General features: G+C 50.5%; 1 protein-coding gene across 1 annotated transcript in view; it reads right to left on the bottom strand.

The window, feature by feature from the left end:
• Positions 1-13,002: 13,002 nt before the first annotated feature.
• Positions 13,003-20,570, bottom strand: part of POU2F2 (POU class 2 homeobox 2) — a 64,544-nt gene continuing 56,976 nt past the window's right edge. Inside the window, exons 11-18 of the mRNA XM_043992486.1 lie at positions 20,145-20,306; positions 19,694-19,835; positions 19,346-19,494; positions 19,074-19,259; positions 16,404-16,470; positions 15,969-16,170; positions 15,779-15,852; positions 13,003-14,912 (exon numbers count right to left, since the gene is read on the bottom strand). Of these exons, the coding sequence (XP_043848421.1) occupies positions 14,572-14,912; positions 15,779-15,852; positions 15,969-16,170; positions 16,404-16,470; positions 19,074-19,259; positions 19,346-19,494; positions 19,694-19,835; positions 20,145-20,306 (1,323 nt within the window). The 3' untranslated portion in view covers positions 13,003-14,571. The remainder of the gene's footprint in view (positions 14,913-15,778; positions 15,853-15,968; positions 16,171-16,403; positions 16,471-19,073; positions 19,260-19,345; positions 19,495-19,693; positions 19,836-20,144; positions 20,307-20,570) is intronic.

Raw genomic sequence — 20,570 nt, 5'->3', positions numbered from 1 at the left:
CAATTCCTGAGAAATGTGGTCTTGCCATGGCCCACAAAAAGGCATCCCTGAGCCAAAGAAGTGGTGGGCCTCTGCAGTAAATGTACTCCTCATTATTCTTTCTCTTTGAAGATAACCAAGAAATCCCAATATTAGCTCCTATTTGACCCCACCCACCTGCCCATACCATCAAGGAAGAGCCTGGTCTGAGACAGGGAAGTAGTCCCAAAAATCTGTTGTGACTGAGCAGTGATCTAACACCTCAGTGCCGGGAGAGAATAGGATGGCCCTATTGGGAAGGTCCTTCCATTCACATCTCTCCCACTTTGAATGCTTTGAAGATCATATTTTAGGCTGGGCAGATGCAGGCTAATCTTAAGCTTAGCACTGGATTACCTGGCCCCCAAACTCCAGATAGACCAACATCTGTTTCCTTAGATGGTCCTGAGCTTGGGGAAGAAGGAAGAGCTGTTTGTCTGGGCCAGGGCAGCAGTTCTGAGGCCTGGGTTCTGGGTGATGGAGGGCAGATTCCCCAAAGTCCCCATGGGAGTGTTGGGATGGCTGACGTTTCTGGCACCATCCAGAAGGGAACACTGCCTTTGGCTCCCTTCCGCTGTCACAAGAACTGTGTGCATGGGTGTGATTTGTTGTCTCTTTGGGACAAGGACCAGGTGTGACCTCCATCCAGTTCCACAGGCCCCGACTGCATAGACCCTGCACCCGCCGTGGTAGGTCAAGAATCGGATGAAACCTAGATTGTTCGGTCCCAGCTGAACCTGCACACGGAACGTGTACAACCCACCCAAGCCATCTAGCTTGGGCTCGAAGCCCTCCCAGACTGTGGCCCCCACTGCCTGTACCTGTTGTGCTTCGGGAGAGCACTGGTCACTAGCAAATATGCCCATAGGTCAACCGAAGGGTTGGTCTCTGGAGTAAACAAGCAAGTCAAGTCCCTCATCCATAGGATCCAGAGCTAGAAGGAGCCATGGAGGCCCAGAGTGGTCAGGGACTCAACAATGGGATGATGGCCCGATCTTGGGGACGACTGTCGTGTGCCCCCCCCCCCGTATCTGGAGGGCATTCTCATCTGGCATGATTTCTAGGCTTCTTAGCTATCTGAATCAGTCAGGACCCCTAGGGACCATTCTCTGGTTTGTCAGAGTCTTCTTAGTACCCAGCGCTCGATGATCTAGCCTAGCCATGGCAACAGAACCGGCCCACTGACCCCCTAGACATTTCCCCTGTATTAGTAGTACAGCCTAAGGCAGTGACTTAGAAAGCCACAAGTCAGCATTATCTAGGTTAGGGTTTTATTCTTTTATGCATTTCCCCATTACATTTTCATTTGGCTTGGTTGCTGACAGTCCACTAAGATTCAGAGATCCTTTTCACATACAGGGTTCTCTAGCACTTCCTCCCCCATCCTGTACTTGTGCATTTGAGTTTGAATTTTCAGATTTAAAAAAAAAAAAATTTTCTGATCATTTCAGTTTTTACATCAACTTTGCATTTCCAAATACAGGTTGTCCCAGACGTCTTAGTGCAGTTTTAAGTGTTAGTGTTCTCTCCTCTTTTACTCAGTAAAATGTCCTTTGTAGCAGTCGATTGATTTTTTTTTTAAATCTAAGTGTAGAACTCTTAACATTTATCCCCAAAGAACTGCCTGCAGGGTTCCCTGCCAAATGAATGGGAGAATAGCTGCCCCCCACCCTAGGGTTCTCTTCCAAAGAAAAACTGCTCCCCCCTTTTGTTAGGAGAAGAGACTTAAGGAAGAAATGCTAGCTTTCTTTCCATTCTTCAAGGGCCCTCATATGGAAGAGGGACTCGGCTTGGCTCCGCAACGCCAAGAACAAAATCTGTAGGACGGCTGATTTCAACTAGGCGTACCCCAAAACTTATTCTCAAGTCAGAAGACTGCCTCAGTTACTGTCTACTACCCAGTACTGAAGGTCCTCAAAATGGGCTACTATTTGTCAGGTGTGGGGCTTAGTGCTTTCTACAGTTGCTTTTCACTCTAAAGTCAGGGCATCGGGGTAGTCTGAGCCTCCAAATGCTGGGAACCTGGGGAGTAGCGAGAAAGGTGGCTAATTGCATGATGGGGAAAATTGCACTTTTTTTCCCCTAAAAGTGGAATCCTAAAACCTTTGGGGAAGGGAGATTCTGTAGAATGTGGGAGTCAAGCAAGCATCTGTGGTCCCGAGCAGATGTGTCAAGTTTGTGTGTGCAGCCTGAACCAGATTAAAATGTAATTGAGAAATATTTAGCAAAATAAATAAAAAATACAACATTGATAATGTTAATTTGTGGTTTTCTCAGTCAACACTTGTGGCAGGAATCCATTTTTGTTTGGGTTTGACACCACTGGTCTGGAGTGAGCATACTTCCTGTTTGGCCTTCAAAAGATGGTGATTCTGCATAGGCCATGGAGAGCCCTCTCTTGGGTCCAATATTTCTTTTTTTTCTTTTTTTTAGTGAGGCAATTGAGGTTAAGTGACTTGCCCAGGGTCACACAGCTAGTAAGTGTTAAGTATCAAGTGTCTGAGGCCAGATTTGAACTCAGGTACTCCTGACTTCAGGGCCGGTGCTCTATCTGTTGCACCACCTAGCTGTCCCTTGGGTCCATTGTTAATAATGGAGCAAACTATCCATTCTCCCATTCCCAGTCTACCACAAATGCCCCCAAAAGTGTCTGTGTAAAGGCTGACTTAGAAGAATTTACCACCCCTCAGAGAGCTATGGCAATATTGCCATGCCTAGAATCCATCCACTGATAAATTGCTAAATCATGAACAGAAATTAATGGCTGTGACTCCACCAACAGCATAAATTTGTTAAAGGGGTGTTTGTTTCACCCTATAGGAGACAAAACAATATTTGTGCTTGACTCTTCCATTTAAAATCCTCCTACCATTTGAGCTGGAAAGCCCTATAGAGGTCACCTGGTTGAATCCCTTATAAGTGGGGAAATGTAGCCTGAGAAGCCCTTGTTGGACCTTAAGGAAGCTGCTGCCTCTCACCCGTCATGCTCTATGAAAGGCAGGGATGGAATGGTAGATGACTTTTCAGGCCCCAGGATTTGCCCATGGTCACTTGGCAGAGCTCAGGAGAACAATGGTTAGAACACAGTAGGATCTAATCGCTCTGCTGGGCAAGACCTTAGAAGCCACTCCAACCCAGGCCAGAGCAAGAAATCCACTTGACATTCCCTACAACTTCTGTTCAGAAACCTAGTGATGGGGAACCCAGTGTCACCCCTGGCAGTCAGCCTGCCCCACATTGGTTGTTCTTATTAAGAATGTTTTGTATTTTTTTTCTTTGCACCTTCATGAATTCCCCCTTGTCCCTAGGTCTAGGAACTTAGACATTGAGTCAGAAAGACCCAAGTTCAAATCTGACCTCAGCCACTTAACTAGCTGTATGTCCCTGGGTAAACCACTTCACCTCTGCCTCAGTTTCCTCAACTGGAAAATCACAGGACCTTCCTTGAAATATTGTGTGGCTCAGATGAGATAATATTTGTAAAGCACTTAGCACAGTGGCTGGCACTTAGTAGGTACTATACAAATGTTAACTATGTTTTGTCACCATCTCCATCATTATTCTCCTCTTTGGGGCCAACCTCATGGTTGGCTAGATTTCCCTTCCTCGTGACAACTCTTCCAAACCCTGAAATACTTAAGCCTGTCGCTCCTCTGTCTTGATTTCTCCAGGCTAAATCTTCCCAGTTCTTTTACCTGTCCCTTACAAATCGTGGTCCCTAGTGCTGACCCTCCACCTCTAGTCTCATTTGCCTCTCAGTGCTCTCCAGCTTATCAATGTCCATCCAAGAAGCAAACACCCCTGGGGGCAGCTTGGTGGCGCAGTGGATAAAGCACCGGCCCTGGATTCAGGAGGACCTGAGTTCAAATACAGCCTCAGACACTTTACACTTACTAGCTGTGTGACCCTGGGCAAGTCACTTAACCCTCATTGCCCCACCAAAAAAAAAAGAAAGAAAGAAAGAAAAGAAGCAAACACCCCTTCTGGATGTGGGTGGCTCTCTCAGTCTACTCCACTCCCCAGATCTTTCACATGAATGGCTATCTTGGCCATATTGTTTAGTCATTAGAGTCAGTTCTGACTTTTCATGATCCCGTTTGGGGTTTTCTTGGCGAGATACTGGAGTGGTTTGCCATTTCCTTCTCCAGCTTATTTTACAGATGAGGGAACTGAGGCCAACAGTAAAGTGACTTGCCCAGGGTCACACAGCTAGTGTTAAGTGTCTGAGGTCAGATTTGAACTCGTCTTCCAGACTCCAGGACCAGTACTCTATCCACTGTGCCACCCAGCTGCCCGATTAGCCATAACATCTCCCATTTTGTCTTGTGAAATGACATTTGGACCCATGTCTATCCCTATTAAGCCTCATTTGTCAAAACTATATCCCAGTGGTCTTTCCTCTCTGTGATGCTGCCTCTTAGCCACGGATCTTTTTTGGGGGGGAGGCTTTTGGGGTTTTTGTTTGTTTTTTGCTTTGGGTTTGTGTTTTTTTTTTTGGTGAGGCAGTTGGGGTTAAGTCACTTACCCAGGGTCACACAGCTGGTGTTAAGTGTCTGAGGTCGGATTTGAACTCAAATCCTCCTGACTCCAGGGCCACCTAGCTGCCCTTAACCACTGATCTAATAAAAGTAACCCATTCTTATTCCATATTGGAGATCATAGCTACAGCCTGGAACATGGTAATAACAGCCAACATTTATATAATGCTAGGCAGCAGCAAAACCCACAGAAGAATGTGCTGAAATCATCTTCTAACCAAGAACAGCTTGGAAGGTCTGAAGGAGGGGGCTGCTGTGCTGATACAGGAGTCAAGCCCAACTCCACAGTCACCCTGACACAGATCCAGTCTCAGGAAGGCCTCACCAGAGAAGGAGACCCCCAGAGCTGAATCACCTGAAGCTCCAGTGTCATCTGGAACTAAGCTCACAGTCTGGTGAGAGGGCTGAGCCCTGCGCAGGGGGCTACAGGGGTCTATGCTGGTGCTGAGGCAGAACCTGGATTTTACACCCCTGCTGAGAACCAGGAGGTAGGATTGAGTAGCAGGGGCCCAGATGGTGGAGGGGCACAGGCTCGTCGGAGCTAACAACCACAACACACAAAGCTGGTTGATTGGCAAGTTGGTCTGGGGTCATCTAGGACCAGGAAACAGGCCAGGCAAGTGAAGAACCTGTTCCTCCTTAAATCATACCACCTGGGACTTCTTAAGCTTGGGATACTGCAGCCTGGAAACAGTGCCCCACTTTAAGGAGCTAAAAGTCAAGTAAAAGAAAGGCAAGATGAGCCAACAGAGAAAGGTGAGGACCATAGAAAGTTTCTTCAGTAACAAGGAAGACCAAGGGGCACCCTCAGAGAAAGATGTCAATATCAGGGCCCCTATATCTAAAGCTTCCAAGAAAAATAAGAATTGGTCTCAGGCCATAGAGGTGCTCAAAAAGGACTTTGAAGATAAAGTTAGAGAGGTAGAGGAAAAAATGGAAAGAGAAACCTTTATATAATGCTTTAGGCTGTCAGGGGGTGCCACAGTGCATAGAGCACTGGGCCTGGCGTCAGGAAGACTCATCTTCCCGAGTTCAAATCTGGCCTCACACGCTTACTAGCTGTGTGACCCTGCTTCCCTTGGTTTCTTCATCTGTAAAAATGATCTGGAGAAGGAATTGGCAAACCATTCCAGTATCTGCCAAGAAAACCCAAAAGGGGTCATAGAGTTGGATACAGCGAAAAAACAACAAATGATGCAGCTAGTGGTCAAACTCCACTGGAAACAAGCCGCTGACTTGTATATAAGGATCCCTGTTACCACATGTTGACCTGGTTTTAAAATGTAATGTTATCTATGTTTTGTTGCATTTTTATTCATTTTGTTAACTATTTCCCGATTAAATTTTAATCTGGTTTTATGAACTGGCCGTGTGGGCCGTGTTTGACAACTGGTTTAGTTGTTGGAGTACTGGACTTGGGGTCAGAAAGACCTGAGTTTGAATTCTGCCTCATATATTTACTCTGTGAGTTTGGGCAAGTCAATTAACCTCAGCTTCAATTTCCTCATCGGTAAAATGAGGCTGATAATGACTTCCTTATTGGGAGGCTCAAATGAGATCACCTGGAAAGTGCTTTGCAAAACTTAAAAGCATTCTAGAAATGCCAGCTAATACAAGCAAATGGAGTCTTCAGGAGGTTAAGGGATCACCAGAGGGAGACAGAAAGCAGCATATGCCAGGCAGGTCAAACCACTGCTGCCACTCTGGCCACCATCTCCCTTCATATTCTAATGAAAAAGTCCAGGATCGACAAGCCCAGTGCCTTCAGCCATCACCCTGGGAGGGAAGCAACCCCTGTGGAGATCCCATCTCAGTCACAGAAGACCCAGAAAAGAAAGGTCTTTATTGCCATAATTCTTGGTCCTGTCAAACAGATCCACATCAAAAACTGCTGTGGTTTTATCAGTAAAAATTATATTCAAGAAGCATTAACATCTGCTCCAGTGCTGCACCCCAAGGACCATCTGCACATTCCCATCTGATTTGCCCCTGAAACCTTCCACGTGTGTCGTTTCCCCCATTAGCCCAGTGCTTTGTACATAATAAGTGCTTAGTAAATGCTTCATCCATTTCTTCACTCATTCAGATAGCTGGTAAGTGTCCTGGAGCAAGATTGGGACTCAGGTCTTCCCAACTCCAAGGCTGGCACATATCTACTCTGCCAACAACCAGTAATCCAGGTGTTTTTCTTTCTTTTTTTTTTTTTTTGGGTGAGGCAATTGGGGTTAAGTGACTTGCCCAGGGTCACACAGCTAGTGAGTTTTAGGTGTCTGAGGTCAGATTTGAACTCAGGTCCTCCTGACCCCAGGGCTGGCGCTCCATCCACTGCGCCACCTAGCTGCCCCCCAGGTGTTTTTCTGATCTATGGACCTACTGGTTCACATGCACCCACTAGGTCGTGACAGCATGTTTTTTCCCAAGCCAAGTCTAGGTTAGATGGTATTTCCTAGATTTCACTGGCATTCTGAGCCAAGTTAAAGGGAGGTGGTGCCATTGTCACCATGAGTGGTTAAAATTCTACTGGGGATGGCCAAAAGAATGGGAATGCAGGAACACCCACATGGGAGCAATATGGACAAGTTTAGCACAAGCATGGAAAAGAAAAACTAGCGGATCTTCATGGTCTCCCTGATCTTGGCAATGGGGTGAAAAAGCCCACTGACAGTAAGTAGGCTGAATTGACAGAAATATGATGGTGGAAGGGTTAGTTTGCCTCCAAATAGAAACACACCAGTCAGAACCTCATTCAAAGATTATGCCCTGTTGAAATGGCTGAGTTTCAAATGGGAGGTGGAGAAAACAGGAACTCTGGAGACGAGAAATGAGGAAGATCAAAGAAATGGAAAGAAGCAAGAATTGTTTCAACTACAGAAGAGAACACCATGTGTTGGGTTACTCATACTGCCTTCAGATCTAAGGGTATAGCATAGGAAAGGGGTGGGCACTAGCTGCGTGATCTTGGGCAAGTCATGTAAAAACCCTTTCAGTTCTTTCTTCACCTGTGAAAATGAATAGTTACTACCTACCTCAGAAGGTTGTGAGCCAAAATTCTGTTAAACTGCACTGTTGAATTATTATTATCATCACGTCCCACCCTGGAGGGACCTGAGGCTCAGAGAGGAGGCAAGGTTAAGTGTGCTCAGCTGTCATTCTCAAACCTTGGCCTTTGGGGGAACCAGCACAGCACCAGACTGTGAGCACTGGGCAGGGGCAGTGGGCTGCCCTTGAAAGAAGAGGTGAATATCTATTGACCGAATGATACCAAGAAGGCACAAGACCCCCCCCCCCCATTCCTGGAGTGTGTCCAGAAAGGAAATGGATGGTTTAGGCCATCACCCACAAGAATGTTGTCTGCATTGGTTGCCTAGTGTCACTTAGCAGAGGCACAGAAAACTGAAAGAATCCCAGGCTATGGGGAGCTGAGACCCGGATGTCCCTAAAGGGAACAGGAAAGTTCCCCGGGACAGTTATGGCCCTCGTTGAGACTTCCATCTTCTAAGGGCAGGGAGGTGCTACACCAATTGACCCCTTCCAGTTCTACCCTCCTGGGTGGAGCACTTGGTGGCCTGCATCTCAGCATTCTGCTCCCGCCACCCATGTGGACCTTCCTTTGTCACCTGGATGGTTGTCTCCCCTCTTTGGTGGAACATGTTGGGAACTTGGGCTCCCACACTTCAAGAATTTAAGAGTGACCTTTGCGGTCATCTTGTCCTTTCTCTTCCTTTAACAGTCAAGGAAGCAGTTCCACATTGGGGAAAGTGGGGAAAGGACTTAGCCAAGTAGCTCAGACATAGGTCTTCTCAGTCTGCCATATTCTTAACTTGTCATTCTCCACCCTCCAGTTAGCCTTGGCTTTCTAGGCAGCCAATGAGAAGCAACCTTAACTTTAAACTCCTCCTGGATGTCCCCAACCCAAGACAGAGTTCTATTTCGAAAGCAGGATGGGTACTGATAGCCACTAAATAGGTCGTTTTTAGCCCCAGTATGAAGGAGAGGGGACCATGTCCCGCTCCCAGATGAGTTCAGATAGCTCCATGCAGTGGCTGTCTCTGGCTCTTTCCCAAGAAGGGAGACCTGCTCCCAGCTGCTTTCAGCCTAGCCTGGGCTGGATCTTGGATAGTCCTCAGGCTTAGGGTCATTAATGCTGGCCTGGGAATGGTTCAGCACATTGATAGGTACAATTTTGACATATGCTTGTAAATTTTACTGCAGTTAAGATCTCTGAGGACTTTTTGTGGCTTGGAAGAGATCCCCGGTTATACCTTCAAGGAAAGTAGGCCTTATCATAGTGGAAATGCATGTCCATGATAGACTGCAGCAGCCTACCTAAGTACCAAGAATAAGGATTTTTAAATTTTCTTTGGTCCATCTACTAAGAGATACTTTTTTTTTACTAAGTGATGGGAAGAGGGTCACAGTCTGCTTTGGTAGTTCCATTGATGAAATCAGACTTTTAGATGTTGGAAACTCCATCTTCCCTCCCGCTAAAGCCTTGCTGAATTCAGCTTCAGCATTGACAGCTTTGGGGCACTGGATAGCTCAGAGACTGTGTGATGGGTAATCAAAGTCTCCTCATTTATGATAAGCAGAATTAAAGGACAGAAGGTCCCCCTTGGGCTTGGGTATTGATATTCTCCCAATGGGCCGAGTCCTTGTTGGGGATCCCAAGTGAGGGATCTGTTTGGTGTTTAAATGACACCTTCTCTTCCACCCCCCACCCCCCCCCAGTAGAGTTCTGTCCCCTCTTTTCCCTCTATTAACACCCTGCTCTCCTTCCCCCTCCCTGGACAGACAGACAGAACCAGGGGACCAAGGGGAGCGGGCACCATTTCTCTGTACAATCTTTAATTGTTTTTGTCGTTGTTCAGATGAATGACACATTCAAGTTACAAAATTGGGCCTTAAAAGAAGCACATCATACAATGAACAAGCAGATTGAATTTAACACTGAAGCTAATCCGCTACCACGAGAAGAGAGACAGGAAAACGGGGTGGGGGAGGGGCAGGGGAGGGAAGGGCTTACAGACACGGGGTGGGATGGCCAAGGGAGCAAGAGGGGACATGGGCCTATTTCCTCTCTCCAACCACACGCATCTATAGTGGTCATTCATGTTCGTAGGTGATAGGCCAGATGGTCCTGGTCTTTGCAGGAGAAGCTAACCCCTGGGATGGGCTCAAAGGCTCTCAGTCTTTACAAGGCATGGGCAGCCATCAATGTAATTGGTTTCAAGATATCAGGCCTCATCCTAGTGCAGACCTGAGCTCAGGACAGGTAGGGGTGGCAGCAGTATGGTGATAGGAATCAGAGAGGAGCCAAACAGCTGGCCAGGCCACTCCTCTGCCCCTGTGCCCTGCCATTGACCAATCTAGTCACAGGGAGGAAAGGAAAGGGCAGGAAAGGAGAAAAACCCAGCCTTTCCCAATGCCCCCTCCACCATAGGTAATGGAGATTCCAACGCCCATGTCACCCCAAAAGGACACACAAATAAATAAATAAATACAGGGCCCCTGGGGTAGAAGGGGTGGGTGAAGAGGAGGGAGGGAAAAAGGGGAAGGGGAGTCACAGACACAGTAAATAGTTGTCTCCATCCCCAGCGACGTTTCTCTGGAAATTTTTTTCTCCCTTTTTTTTTTTTTTTTTAACCAGGAGCTAAAATTTCAAGGACAAATAGTTAAAAATATACATTATTTATTTTTTTTTTCACTTCTGCTGTCTTTTCGCTGTCTTTGATGTCTTGTTCTGGAGACTGCTGAGGTCAAAGTTCAAGCCACACCAACGGTAGAGGCTTGGGGTTGGTTTCATTTTTTTATTATCATTTTTATATTTTTTTTCGCTTTTTTCTGACGTATAAAAAGGTAGCGGAGTTGTCTGGGTTTTTATTTTTATTTTTTTTTTTGGTTTTTGGGTTTTTTTGGTTTTTGTTTGTTTTTGTTTTTTTTTCATTGTTAAAATCTTTGGTTTGGTTTTTGGTTTTTTCTCTTGGAGGCCTTGTCTCTCTGCACTGGGGCCAATGGGCCCACATGTCTCTGTCTCTGTCTCTGGAGCTCTGGACAGGAGTGTCAGGTGGGGATGGGGATTTGGCCTTTCAGTAGGGCACAAGGAGCCAGCTGGGGCAGGGTTAGCCCTCATTCAGCCAGCACCCCTCACCCCACTTTTCCTAAAGTCCACCCCAGCTGCCCTGCCTTAGAAACTGACACCACCTTCCACCCCCAACCCTTGCCATCCCTTATTGTCTCATGGTGGGGAAGGGGTCTCTGTGAAGACTTTGGTATCTGGACTCAGGCCCCTGTCTGAACTCTACCCATCCTGGGTTGGGGGCTGGGGAGGGTTGTGATGGCCCAAGGAAGAGGGTGAGCCTCCTGCACAGCCACCCTGTCCCCAACCCCAGCCTCTGCCTTCCCCCTTCCCTCCAGGAGATCACAGAGAGAGGTGGTTTGGTTGGGGGAAGGGATGATTTTTGGCACAGTTAGAGGGCCCGCCACACGGCAGGGCCCCATCTCTGCCCTCACCTGAAAGGGGGGAGAGGAGAGGCCAGAAGAGAGGGGATTCCCCTTTCTCCTTTCTTCGGTTCACCCACCCACCCCACCCCCTCTCTCCACCCCCAGACCACCCCCCCACCCTGACATCTAACCTACCCCCAAACCCCCAGGGTCTCCCCCTCCCTAACCCCCCACCCCCCACAAAAAATTCCCAGTCTCCTCGATTCTCTCTCGCTCACACACAGACACACGGGCACAGGCCCCCCCGCGCAAATCACAAAATAAAAAGGATGAGATAGTTTTGCTTCCCGGAGTCGGGGTGAGGGGGACAGGGGGGGAAGGGGCAGGAGAAGGGGAAGGGGTAGCATGCAGCTACCACCCCCAAGCCTTCCGCGGCCTGGCCCCCAGTCCCCGGCCTCCCTCTTGCTGCCCACCCTCCCACCCCCACTCCCCAGCCGGCCCCCTATGCCGACGATATTTGGTTTCTCTTAACATTAAAGTTCTATGAGGTATTTGGTGCCTTATCTCCAGTCCTGGGGGAGGGGGGGCCCAGGGGGGAGACCTGGGGCTCACCTGCCCCTCCCTCCCCTACCCCTTCCCAAAATATTTGGTTTCACAGCTGTAGTTAAAGCTTGGGAGTTTGTGGGTTGGGTTTTTTGTTTTCTTAATCCCCCGAGAATTTTTTTTTTTCCTTTCTCGCCTGGAAGTTGAGTGAAGATGAGGAATGGTGCTGCAGGAGGCCCCTCCTTCCCAACTGCCCTGGGGCAGGGCCTACACTTGGGCCCTGCCCTCCATCTCCCTCATTCCCCATCCATCCATGTCCCCCACTGCCCCCAGCAGCCAAGGCCCAGGATGGGCAGGAAGGAGACGATCGAGGCGAGGATGGTGAGTCCAGGGGGGGTTCAGGTTTGGTTTTGGTTTGTTTAGGTTGGTGGTTTTTTGGGTTTTTTTGGTCTAGAATCAAAGTTTTTGTTTTCATTTTGTTTTTTTGTTTTCCAGCGATTTGGAGTGTTCTCAGCAACGCTTTCTGTAGATTTTGTTCATGGTTTCTTTTTCCCTTTTGTATGTTGCATTCTGTCATCCCTGTCCAGGCAAGTAGCCCTTAGCCCCATTTTCCCCAGGCCCCTTCAGGGGCCCACACATTCTTATCCTGGTCCCAGTCCCCCTCCTGTGTCCCTCTCTCTCTCGGAAACAAAAACAGAAACACTTGGCAGTAGGAAGAGGGAAGGGAATCCAGTCCAGTGGAAAGGTGTACATTCTGCTGGGGAACTGGCACCAAGGGAGGGCCCAGGCATCTACAGCTTCCCTCCTCACACCTGGATAACTGGAGGGTCTCCATCACTCCCAAGACAAGGCTTCCTGGGATGGAGATCCTACAGAGGATACTCGAAGGCTCCCACAGTCCAGGGAGAGGCAGAGAGGCTGGCACAGGCTGGCACGGATCCTCCAGGGGCAGGTTGAGATCAGGGCTGGGGAGGGGAGACAAGGAAATCACAACACCAGAGCCCCAGGCCCCTGGGACATCTCTCCTCTTGTGTCCAGCAGGAAAAGGAGTATCCAAGCAGACGCCGCCTCTTATCCGGGGGTCTCTCTACTGCCCACTGCAGCAAAGGTGCCAGCCCCCACCAACGGAAGGTGGGCTCTCACATCGATGGCTCACTTCCCACCCAGCAACACTTTGGTTTGAGGAAGGAGAGAAAGAAAAGGGAAGGAGAGAGAGGAAGAAAGACCAATCAGAACCAACAGGGGGCCTTCGAAGGAGGATCCAGACCACCCCCAAATTGTTGTTTCCTCGTGGATTTCCTTCCTGGTTTTCTGACATAGTGTAAAGCTTTGTTCAGTTGATTTTGGGGGGAGGGCCCAGCAGTCAGGGCAAGAGGGGGCTCCCTCTCCGTCCTGCCTTGACATCCTCCCATCCTGCCATCGCCCATCCTTCCTGGGCGAGAGGCCACCTCTTCCCCTCCCTCCCAACCCCCGTAGAGGTCCATGAGGTATTTGTGACGAGAAAGAAGTCTCTATCCGTCCGTCCATCCATCGGCCGGAGGCTGAAGGTCCTCGCTGTCATTCTGGAGGTCCTATGCTTCCGTCCCGGATCTTCCAGTGTCTTCTTTCAAGAGTCTGAGTTCTCTTCTTCTTTCCCTTAAATATATATATCTATAGATTTTTTCTATTTTAAATTTTTTTCAGTTTTATTATTTTTTGTGGTACTTTTTTTTGTTGTTTTTTTTTTGTTTTTTTGGTTTTTTTGGTTCGAGATGTGGCCGGCAGAGGGACAACTCTGACGGCAGTGTTCCCACAGGCCTCTGTCATCTAGATACATCCCAGTGCCCACAGGGGAGCCACTGAGAGGACAACGGTGGCATCCCCCTCCCCCAACTCAGACCCTGATTCTGGGAGTGGCCATCTTGAGATTGGGGTGGGGGTGGGGTTGGAGGAGCGGGACATCTTCCTGCGAGTAGTGGGTGGGCAGGGGCGAGGGAACGATTTTTTGGTTTTTCTGGATAATGTAAAAGAGCGTTAACGATCCCACGGATAGGCACTGGAATATGAGTTTGTTTTTTGTGAGTTTTTTTTGTTGGGTTTTTTTTTTGTTTTTTTGTTTTTTTGTTTTTTTAAAGAGATGAGGGAGAGGGATGGGAAGCTGGCAGCCAGGAATGAGCAAGAGCAGGGACTGGCCTGCCCTGCCCTGCCAGGTTCTGCCGTGCCCCCACCCAGACCTCGCTCCCTAAGCACAGAACCAGGGGCCAGGGGAGCCCAGGAGATGGGATTTACGTAGCCAAGTGGCCGGACCCCCACACCAAAGAAGGGGATGGGGAAGGGCCAAGGGAAGGGGGGGAGTCTGCCCCCTTTCCCTTTTTCTCTCCCTCTGTTAAAAAAAAAAGGCAGTTACAACAAGTCCCTTTCCCCACCCCCCCAGGCCGGGGGAGGGATGGAGAGCACACCAAACGCTACAAGTTCTATACAGGCCTTTGGATGAAGCTACCGGCTATTTGATGTGAGGTTTCTCGGGCCCTGTCTCTTGGTTTCTGGAAAAGAAAGATCCACAGTTGTTCGCTCCCCTGGTTCCCACCCCCCCTTTCCCTCCCCCGTCCCGGGACCGACACGTTGTCCTTTTCCACTGGGTAGCCGGGGGCCGCAGAGCCCCGGGACGTCAGCTGCGAGAGGGAGCCGGCGGAGGTGCCCGGTCTCCAGGGAGGGGAGACGCGGCGATTTGGTGTTATAGCGGTGAGCGGTGAGCGCACTGAGGTCTGGCTCTGGACTGGGTTTTTTTGGTTTCGTTTTTTGGTTTCTTCTGTTCGCCCCGGCTCATTCTGGGCGGCTGGTTACGTCTGTTTCTATTTGGCTTGACTTTATTTTTTTTGTTTGGTTTTTTCTTTCTGGGGGTATTTTTTTTTTGGTGATTCCTCCACTCTCTCCAGCTCCCGGACCCTCACCTCAATCCCCGCCGCTGTCCCCCTACCACCGGCTTCCCCAACTGGGGAGACCAGAGGTGGGCGAGGGTGGAGGATGGCAGGGATAGGCAGAGGGGGTGTCTTCATTCCGATTTGGCCCCTGCCTCAGGCCCTCCGGGGGTCTGTGCTGCTGTCTCGATGCAAGAGGAGGAGGAGGAGGAGGAGGAGGAGGAGGAGGAGGAGGAGGAGGAGGAGGAGGAGAGGCCTGGGGACTTGGTAGAGATTGAGGCTGCCACAGCAGCTGCAGCAGCTGAGACAAGGCCCACTCCAGGAGGGGCGCTGAGCAGGGGCAGCCCGGCATGGTTCAGGAAGAGTGGTGAGGTCACGATGCCTGGGCTCCCCGGGGCACCTCCAGCTGCCCCCAGCACCAGGTTCCCGCTGGCATCAAGGCTGGTAAGGGGGAGAGTTCCACCAGAGGCCAGGGCTGGAGAAAGAGAGAGAAAGAGAGAGAGAAAGGGACAGGGCTGGAGATGGAGAGGAGACTTGCAGGCCAAGCTAGATCCCTAGATTTTCCTCTCAGAGTATGAATTTCTCCATCTTTATACTTAGGTGGAATGACCTCCTGGGTCCTTCCTGCCTCTGGTAGCTTTTTTCTAAGGGCCCTCCCAGCTCTGACATTCCCTGTTGTAGGGTCCTTCCCAAGCTCTGACTTTTCCTGTTCTAAGGGCCCTCCCAGCTCTGACATTCCACGTTCTCAGGGCCCTTCCAGCCCTGACATTCTGTTCTAGGGTCTCTCCCATTTCTGGCAGTCTGTTTCATGTTTTAAGACTCCTTCTAGCTCTAATGTTCTGTAGAACTGAGCAGTTACCCTTGGGATCTCCCAGAAGAGAGAAGCCCTTTTCTCCTACTGGGCTATTATCCCTCACCTGGAGGTCACCTTGAGCTCTTCTCTACACCCACCTTCTGGCCCTCCCCTACCTAGGACCACCTTCCTCAGATCTGGAGCTACACCTCATGCTCTTTCCACAAAAGGAGAACAGTGAGATGGAGTAATGCGATGAGCAAGGGCGGGGGCAGGGAGTGACACCCAGGGGCTGCTGAGCCAGTGTGAGAACATCCCCAAACCCAAGCCTCCATTCGGGAAGCTCTCACAGGCACACACACACACACACACACACACACACGCACACACACGCACACACATGCACACATGCACACATGCACCCGCCCATCACAGGAGCGGTCATAGGCATGCAGATGAGTCCAGCAAAAGCCTCGAGGATGTCCTCGGCAGGCACGGATGGGGTGATGGCAGAGGGGACAGAGGGAGTGGGATGTAAGGTGACGCACCTTGTATGGTGGCCAAAGGGTTGTTACCCATGAGAGCCGGACTCAACCCCGAGCTCAGCCCCACCATTGTGCTTCTAGAAGAGGCAAAGCAGACGGTTCAGTGGGGGGAGGCGGGGGGTTAGCAGGGGGAGGGGGCACGGCCTCTCGCAGCAGTAACAGCTCTCTCGCCCTCCCCTGGCCTCACACTTACCCTGTGCTGGGGTTCAGGCCGGACAGGCCGATGGCCGCGTGGCTGCTTTGGGGGCTGGGGTTTGTGCTGTTGGTGGTGGCAGGGGGTGGGGGGGTAATGGAGGGGATAGAGTTGAGGGGGGTCACAGCCCCACCCCCACTGCTGCCCCCTCCTGCTGTCCGACTGGGGTGGAGGGTCCCCACAGCTGAGGACAAGGTAGTAACTAGGAGAGAGAATGACAGAGGCATTGAGTGCCAGAGTCAATAGGCACTAAGAGCAGCCATCCCCACCCCCCTTTACAGTCGATCATGCCCAGAAAGGCATTATCCAAGGTCCCATTCCAAGCCACTAAGTACCAGGGAGAAAGGCATGCCCCTTCCTCCCACACCTCCCCTCTTCTCCTCATTAAGTCCCAAAGTCCCCCCTGCTCCTCCTTTCTTGCTCACAAGGACTGACCTGTTGTGCTCAGACTGCTGGAAGCTGGGGACAATGGCAGGGTCCCCCCAGCCCCCTGAGGTGTGACCTGGAGAGACAAGGAAGAAAGTATCTCGGGGTGTGATTCCCACATGGGCACACCGGTGAGGGCTTCTAGTCAAACCAAGGGTGACTCTCAGCATCCTCCAGAGACCCAGAATAGCCAGTTTTGTTCACCTCATCTTTGAGGAAATGTCTGGTAGCAACTGGGGAACATGAGGAAAGGGGTGGCAGGGCGTATTATGTATGTGTATGTGTGTACACCCCACATTTAATCTTCAGTATGAGGAGTCTCAGAATTCTAGAGACACAGTCTCAGAGCTGGGGGTACCTTAGAACCATGAGGTCATAGGATTTACAGATGAAAGGCGTCCTCATTTACCAAATGGGGAAACTGAGGCCCAGGCAGGGGAATCTTTGTCTCTCTCGGTCTGTCTCTCTCTCTGGCTCTGTCGCTCTCTCTCTCTCTCTCCCTCTCTCTCTCTCTCTCTCTCTTTTGGTGAGGCAATTGGAGTTAAGTGACTTGCCCAGGGTCACACAGCTAGTAAGTGTGTCAAGTGTCTGAGGCCGGATTTGAACTCAGGTACTCCTGATTCCAGGGCCGGTGCTCTATCCACTGTGCCACCTAGCTGCCCCTAGGGGAATATTTCTTCCAAAGTCTCATGATAAATTTGGTGCTTAATCCTAAAGCCCGAATAATGACAACATTCACCTGGTAACACACACAAGACCCCCAAAGTAACCCCATTAATTCTGTCATAATGGTTTTCACGGTAGAAATCAGTGTAGATTTTTTTCAACCAGGTCAGCTGTCACCTGACAGTCACAAAGTTGAAGGTGTGAACGCTTTCTGCAGGCTTCATTTTGGAAACAGTCCTAGCCCGGAGTCAGGAGACACACAATACAGTCCCACCTGGGCTCCAATTTGATTTGGGACCTGAAGGAAATCTCCTACCCCACCCCCACTCCAGGCTAAGATTCTACTTTGGTAAAACAACAATCCCTCTCAGCTCTGAAGTGCAGGAGGACCCGAGTTCAAATCCAGCCTCAGATACTTCCTGGCTGTGTGACCCTGAGCAAGTCGCTTCACCCTGTTTGCCTCAGTTTCTTCATCTGTAAAACGAGCTGGAGGAAGAAATGGCAAAATACTCCAGTATCTCTGCCAAGAAAACCCCAAAAGGAGTCATAGGAGTAGTTCACGACTGAACAACCACCATCCCTGAACATTTTAGATAGCTTTTCTGGCTTGCGTTGCATGTTTGTTGGTTAAGCTTGGAGACAGCTGCCTGAGAATGCTTCACGTCATGTAAGCTCTGTGGTGTAGACAGAAGGGAATCCCCTCTTTCAAACAATAATCACGGAGCCCTGGACTTAAAATAACCCAGTGGCAGAGCCTCCCAAAAGGGATACACCTTTCCACAAATCAGAGAATTACGTCCCCGGGCACCAAGCTGGATTTCCACATAAATCTGATTTTGTTTACATCAGGTCATAGGTGTAAGTTGGGACTGGGTTCTGAGCTCCCTAAGAGGAAGGACTGGGGCTTGTTCATTCTTTCTTCCCAATGCTTAGTATAGAGCAGGAGACTAGGGAATATAAGAAGGATGGCGAGATGGAGGGAGAGGGAGAGATGGATGGATGGAGAAAAGGAAGGAGTGATGATGGGATTGATGGAGGATGGAGGGATAGAGAAGGATGGATGCATAGATGGATGGAGGGAGTGATGGAGGGATGAATAGAGAGGATGGAGGGATGGAGAGGATGGATAGATGGATGGATGGAGAAAAAGAGGGAGTGATGGTGGGATAGAAAGGGATGGATGGATGGAGAAATGGATGGAGGGAGTGATGGAGGGATGGCTGGATTTTCTTGGAGGCTGTGTTAGGAAGCTGAGAGCTGGAGAGGGAACAAACCCTTGCTGTCTCCTAGCAAGGTCTTTTAGTAGTTGAAGAAATGCTACGAGGTCACCACCCCATGTCTGGCCCGGCTGTAGCCAAGCTTCACACCATTGTGTCACTGTGTGTCTATGGTTGCTTCTCTCAGCCATCTTTCTTCTGCACTATGCCAACCACCTCCTATTGGTGTCCTGGTCTCCAGGTTCTACCCTTTCCAAGCCATCGTCCACACAGCTGCCAAAATTCAGTCTTAAAACACAGTTCTGACCACATTACCTTTTCATACATATTTTTTATCAGTCTCCTTCATGCAATGGACATTCCAGCCAAACTGGTCTGACGCCTGATCCTCTAGCTTGACCTCTCATCTCCAAGCCTTTAACCTTGTACAAGCTGTGTCCCTCCCTGCAATGGAATGAACTCCCTACTGTCTTCTTTCAGGAAGACCCGAGTTCAAATCCAGCCTCAGACACTTATTGGCTGTGTAACCCTGAGCAAGTCGCTTCACCCTGTTTGCCTCAGTTTCCTCATTTGTAAAATGAGGGGGTTGGACTAGATGGACTCTGAGATACTTTGAAGGTCTAGCTCTATGACTGTGATCTTCCATGTGTGCAGGTATGTCCGTGGATGCCTCTGTACTTGTGGGTGATCATAGATCGATGAGACTCCCCCCCCCCATGTGGTGTGTGTGTGTGTGTGTGCTTGCTCAGGCTCCCCTGTCCCTGAGTGTCCCTTGGGGGGAGGGGGAGCACAGTACCCCAGGCCCCAGGTGGGGGCTGTAGGCCGCTGGCTTGCCCGGGCTGGGCAGCATGGGGGCAGCGCTGCAGGGGTTAATTCTCTTCTCTTTTTGGCGCCGGTTGCAGAACCAGACACGGATCACCTCCTTCTCCATGTGCAGCTGTTCTGCAATCAGCAGGATCTCCTCTGAGGTAGGCTTCTGATTCTGGGGGGAAGAGAGGCTAGAGGTCAGCGGCAGCCCCAGCAGGCCAGGCCCCGGGGAGCAGGACAAGGGTGGGCAGATGTCCTCACCGCTAGAAAGCTCTTCTCTAAGGCGAAGCGGACATTCGTCTCAATACTTGTCCTCTTCTTGCGCCGCCGGCCCGGGAGCCCGTCAAAGCCCAGGCTGGGGCTGGTCAGCTGGTTAGGACTGGGCAGGCTGGAGTCCACAGACATGGTCTCTGTGTCCGGGGAGGCAGTGGGGAGGGCCTGTCAGAGGACTCAGCATACGGACAGACCCAGGCTGGGCTGCCCTAGGTCCCTAGGCTCCTCCCCCGCATCCCCAGTAATTCCCAACAGTCCTTTTATCTCTGCCCCCTCCCAGCACCTTGGACAGCGGCGGCCCCCCAGTGCTAGGCTGGTCCCAGCTCAGACACCCACCTGCGTCGTTGAGCCACTTTTCCAAAAGGGGCTTCAGTTTGCACATGTTCTTAAAGCTAAGGTTGAGCGCCTCGAAGCGCGAGATTGTTGTCTGGCTGAAGTCGTTGCCGTACAACTTGCCCATGGCCAGCCCCACATCGCCCTGGGGAGGAGGACAGCCGAGGAGTGTGAGTCTTCTCCCCAGCCCCCACTTCGCTGTCCCTCCCCGGGCTCCCCCCTGGGCATCTACAAAAGAATCAAATTGTTGGGGTGGGCGGCAGCTGTGAAAGTCACTCTGTACCCTGTAGAGGGCTCTGCAAACTGTCTGGGGTGTGTAAATTCCAGGGTGGGGGGTGGTAAATCACACAGGATCTGTGGGTTTCCCGGTGGGCTCTGCAGATAGCACAGAGGGTTTCATCCAAGGGCCAACCTTTCCACGCTCCCTCCATACCCATACCCCACTGCCCCAGACCTGAGTAAAACCCAGCTTGATTCTCCTCTGTTTAAAGGTGCGGGCAAACTGCTCCAGTTCCTCCAGGTCGCTGGGCTCCTCAGGGTGGGAGGGTGGCTCCAGGCATTTGGTGGGCTGGGAGTGCGAGAGGTGCGGATCGGGCAGCGTGGGTCGGGTCACTGCCTGGGGGAAAGAAGGCAGGGGGAATGGGGGGTCTCCTGTGTTTCTCTCTCTCTCTTTATTTTTTTAGGCAATTGGGGTTAAGTGACTCGCCCAGGGTCACACAGCTAGTAAGTGTCAAGTGTCTGAGGCTGGATTTGAACTCAGGTCCTCCTGACTCCAGGGCCGGTACTCTATCCACTGCACCACCTAGCTGCCCCTTCTGTGTTTCTCTTGCCCTTCATCCAGTGGCTCATGCAGCTCTCTGGCTGATGGCATCACCCCATA

This window comes from Dromiciops gliroides, chromosome 3, assembly GCF_019393635.1.
Source record: "Dromiciops gliroides isolate mDroGli1 chromosome 3, mDroGli1.pri, whole genome shotgun sequence".
NCBI classification, from domain to species: Eukaryota; Metazoa; Chordata; class Mammalia; order Microbiotheria; family Microbiotheriidae; genus Dromiciops; species Dromiciops gliroides.
The sequence above is the reverse complement of the archived record's forward strand: the minus strand, read 5'-3'. Positions and strand labels throughout refer to the sequence as shown.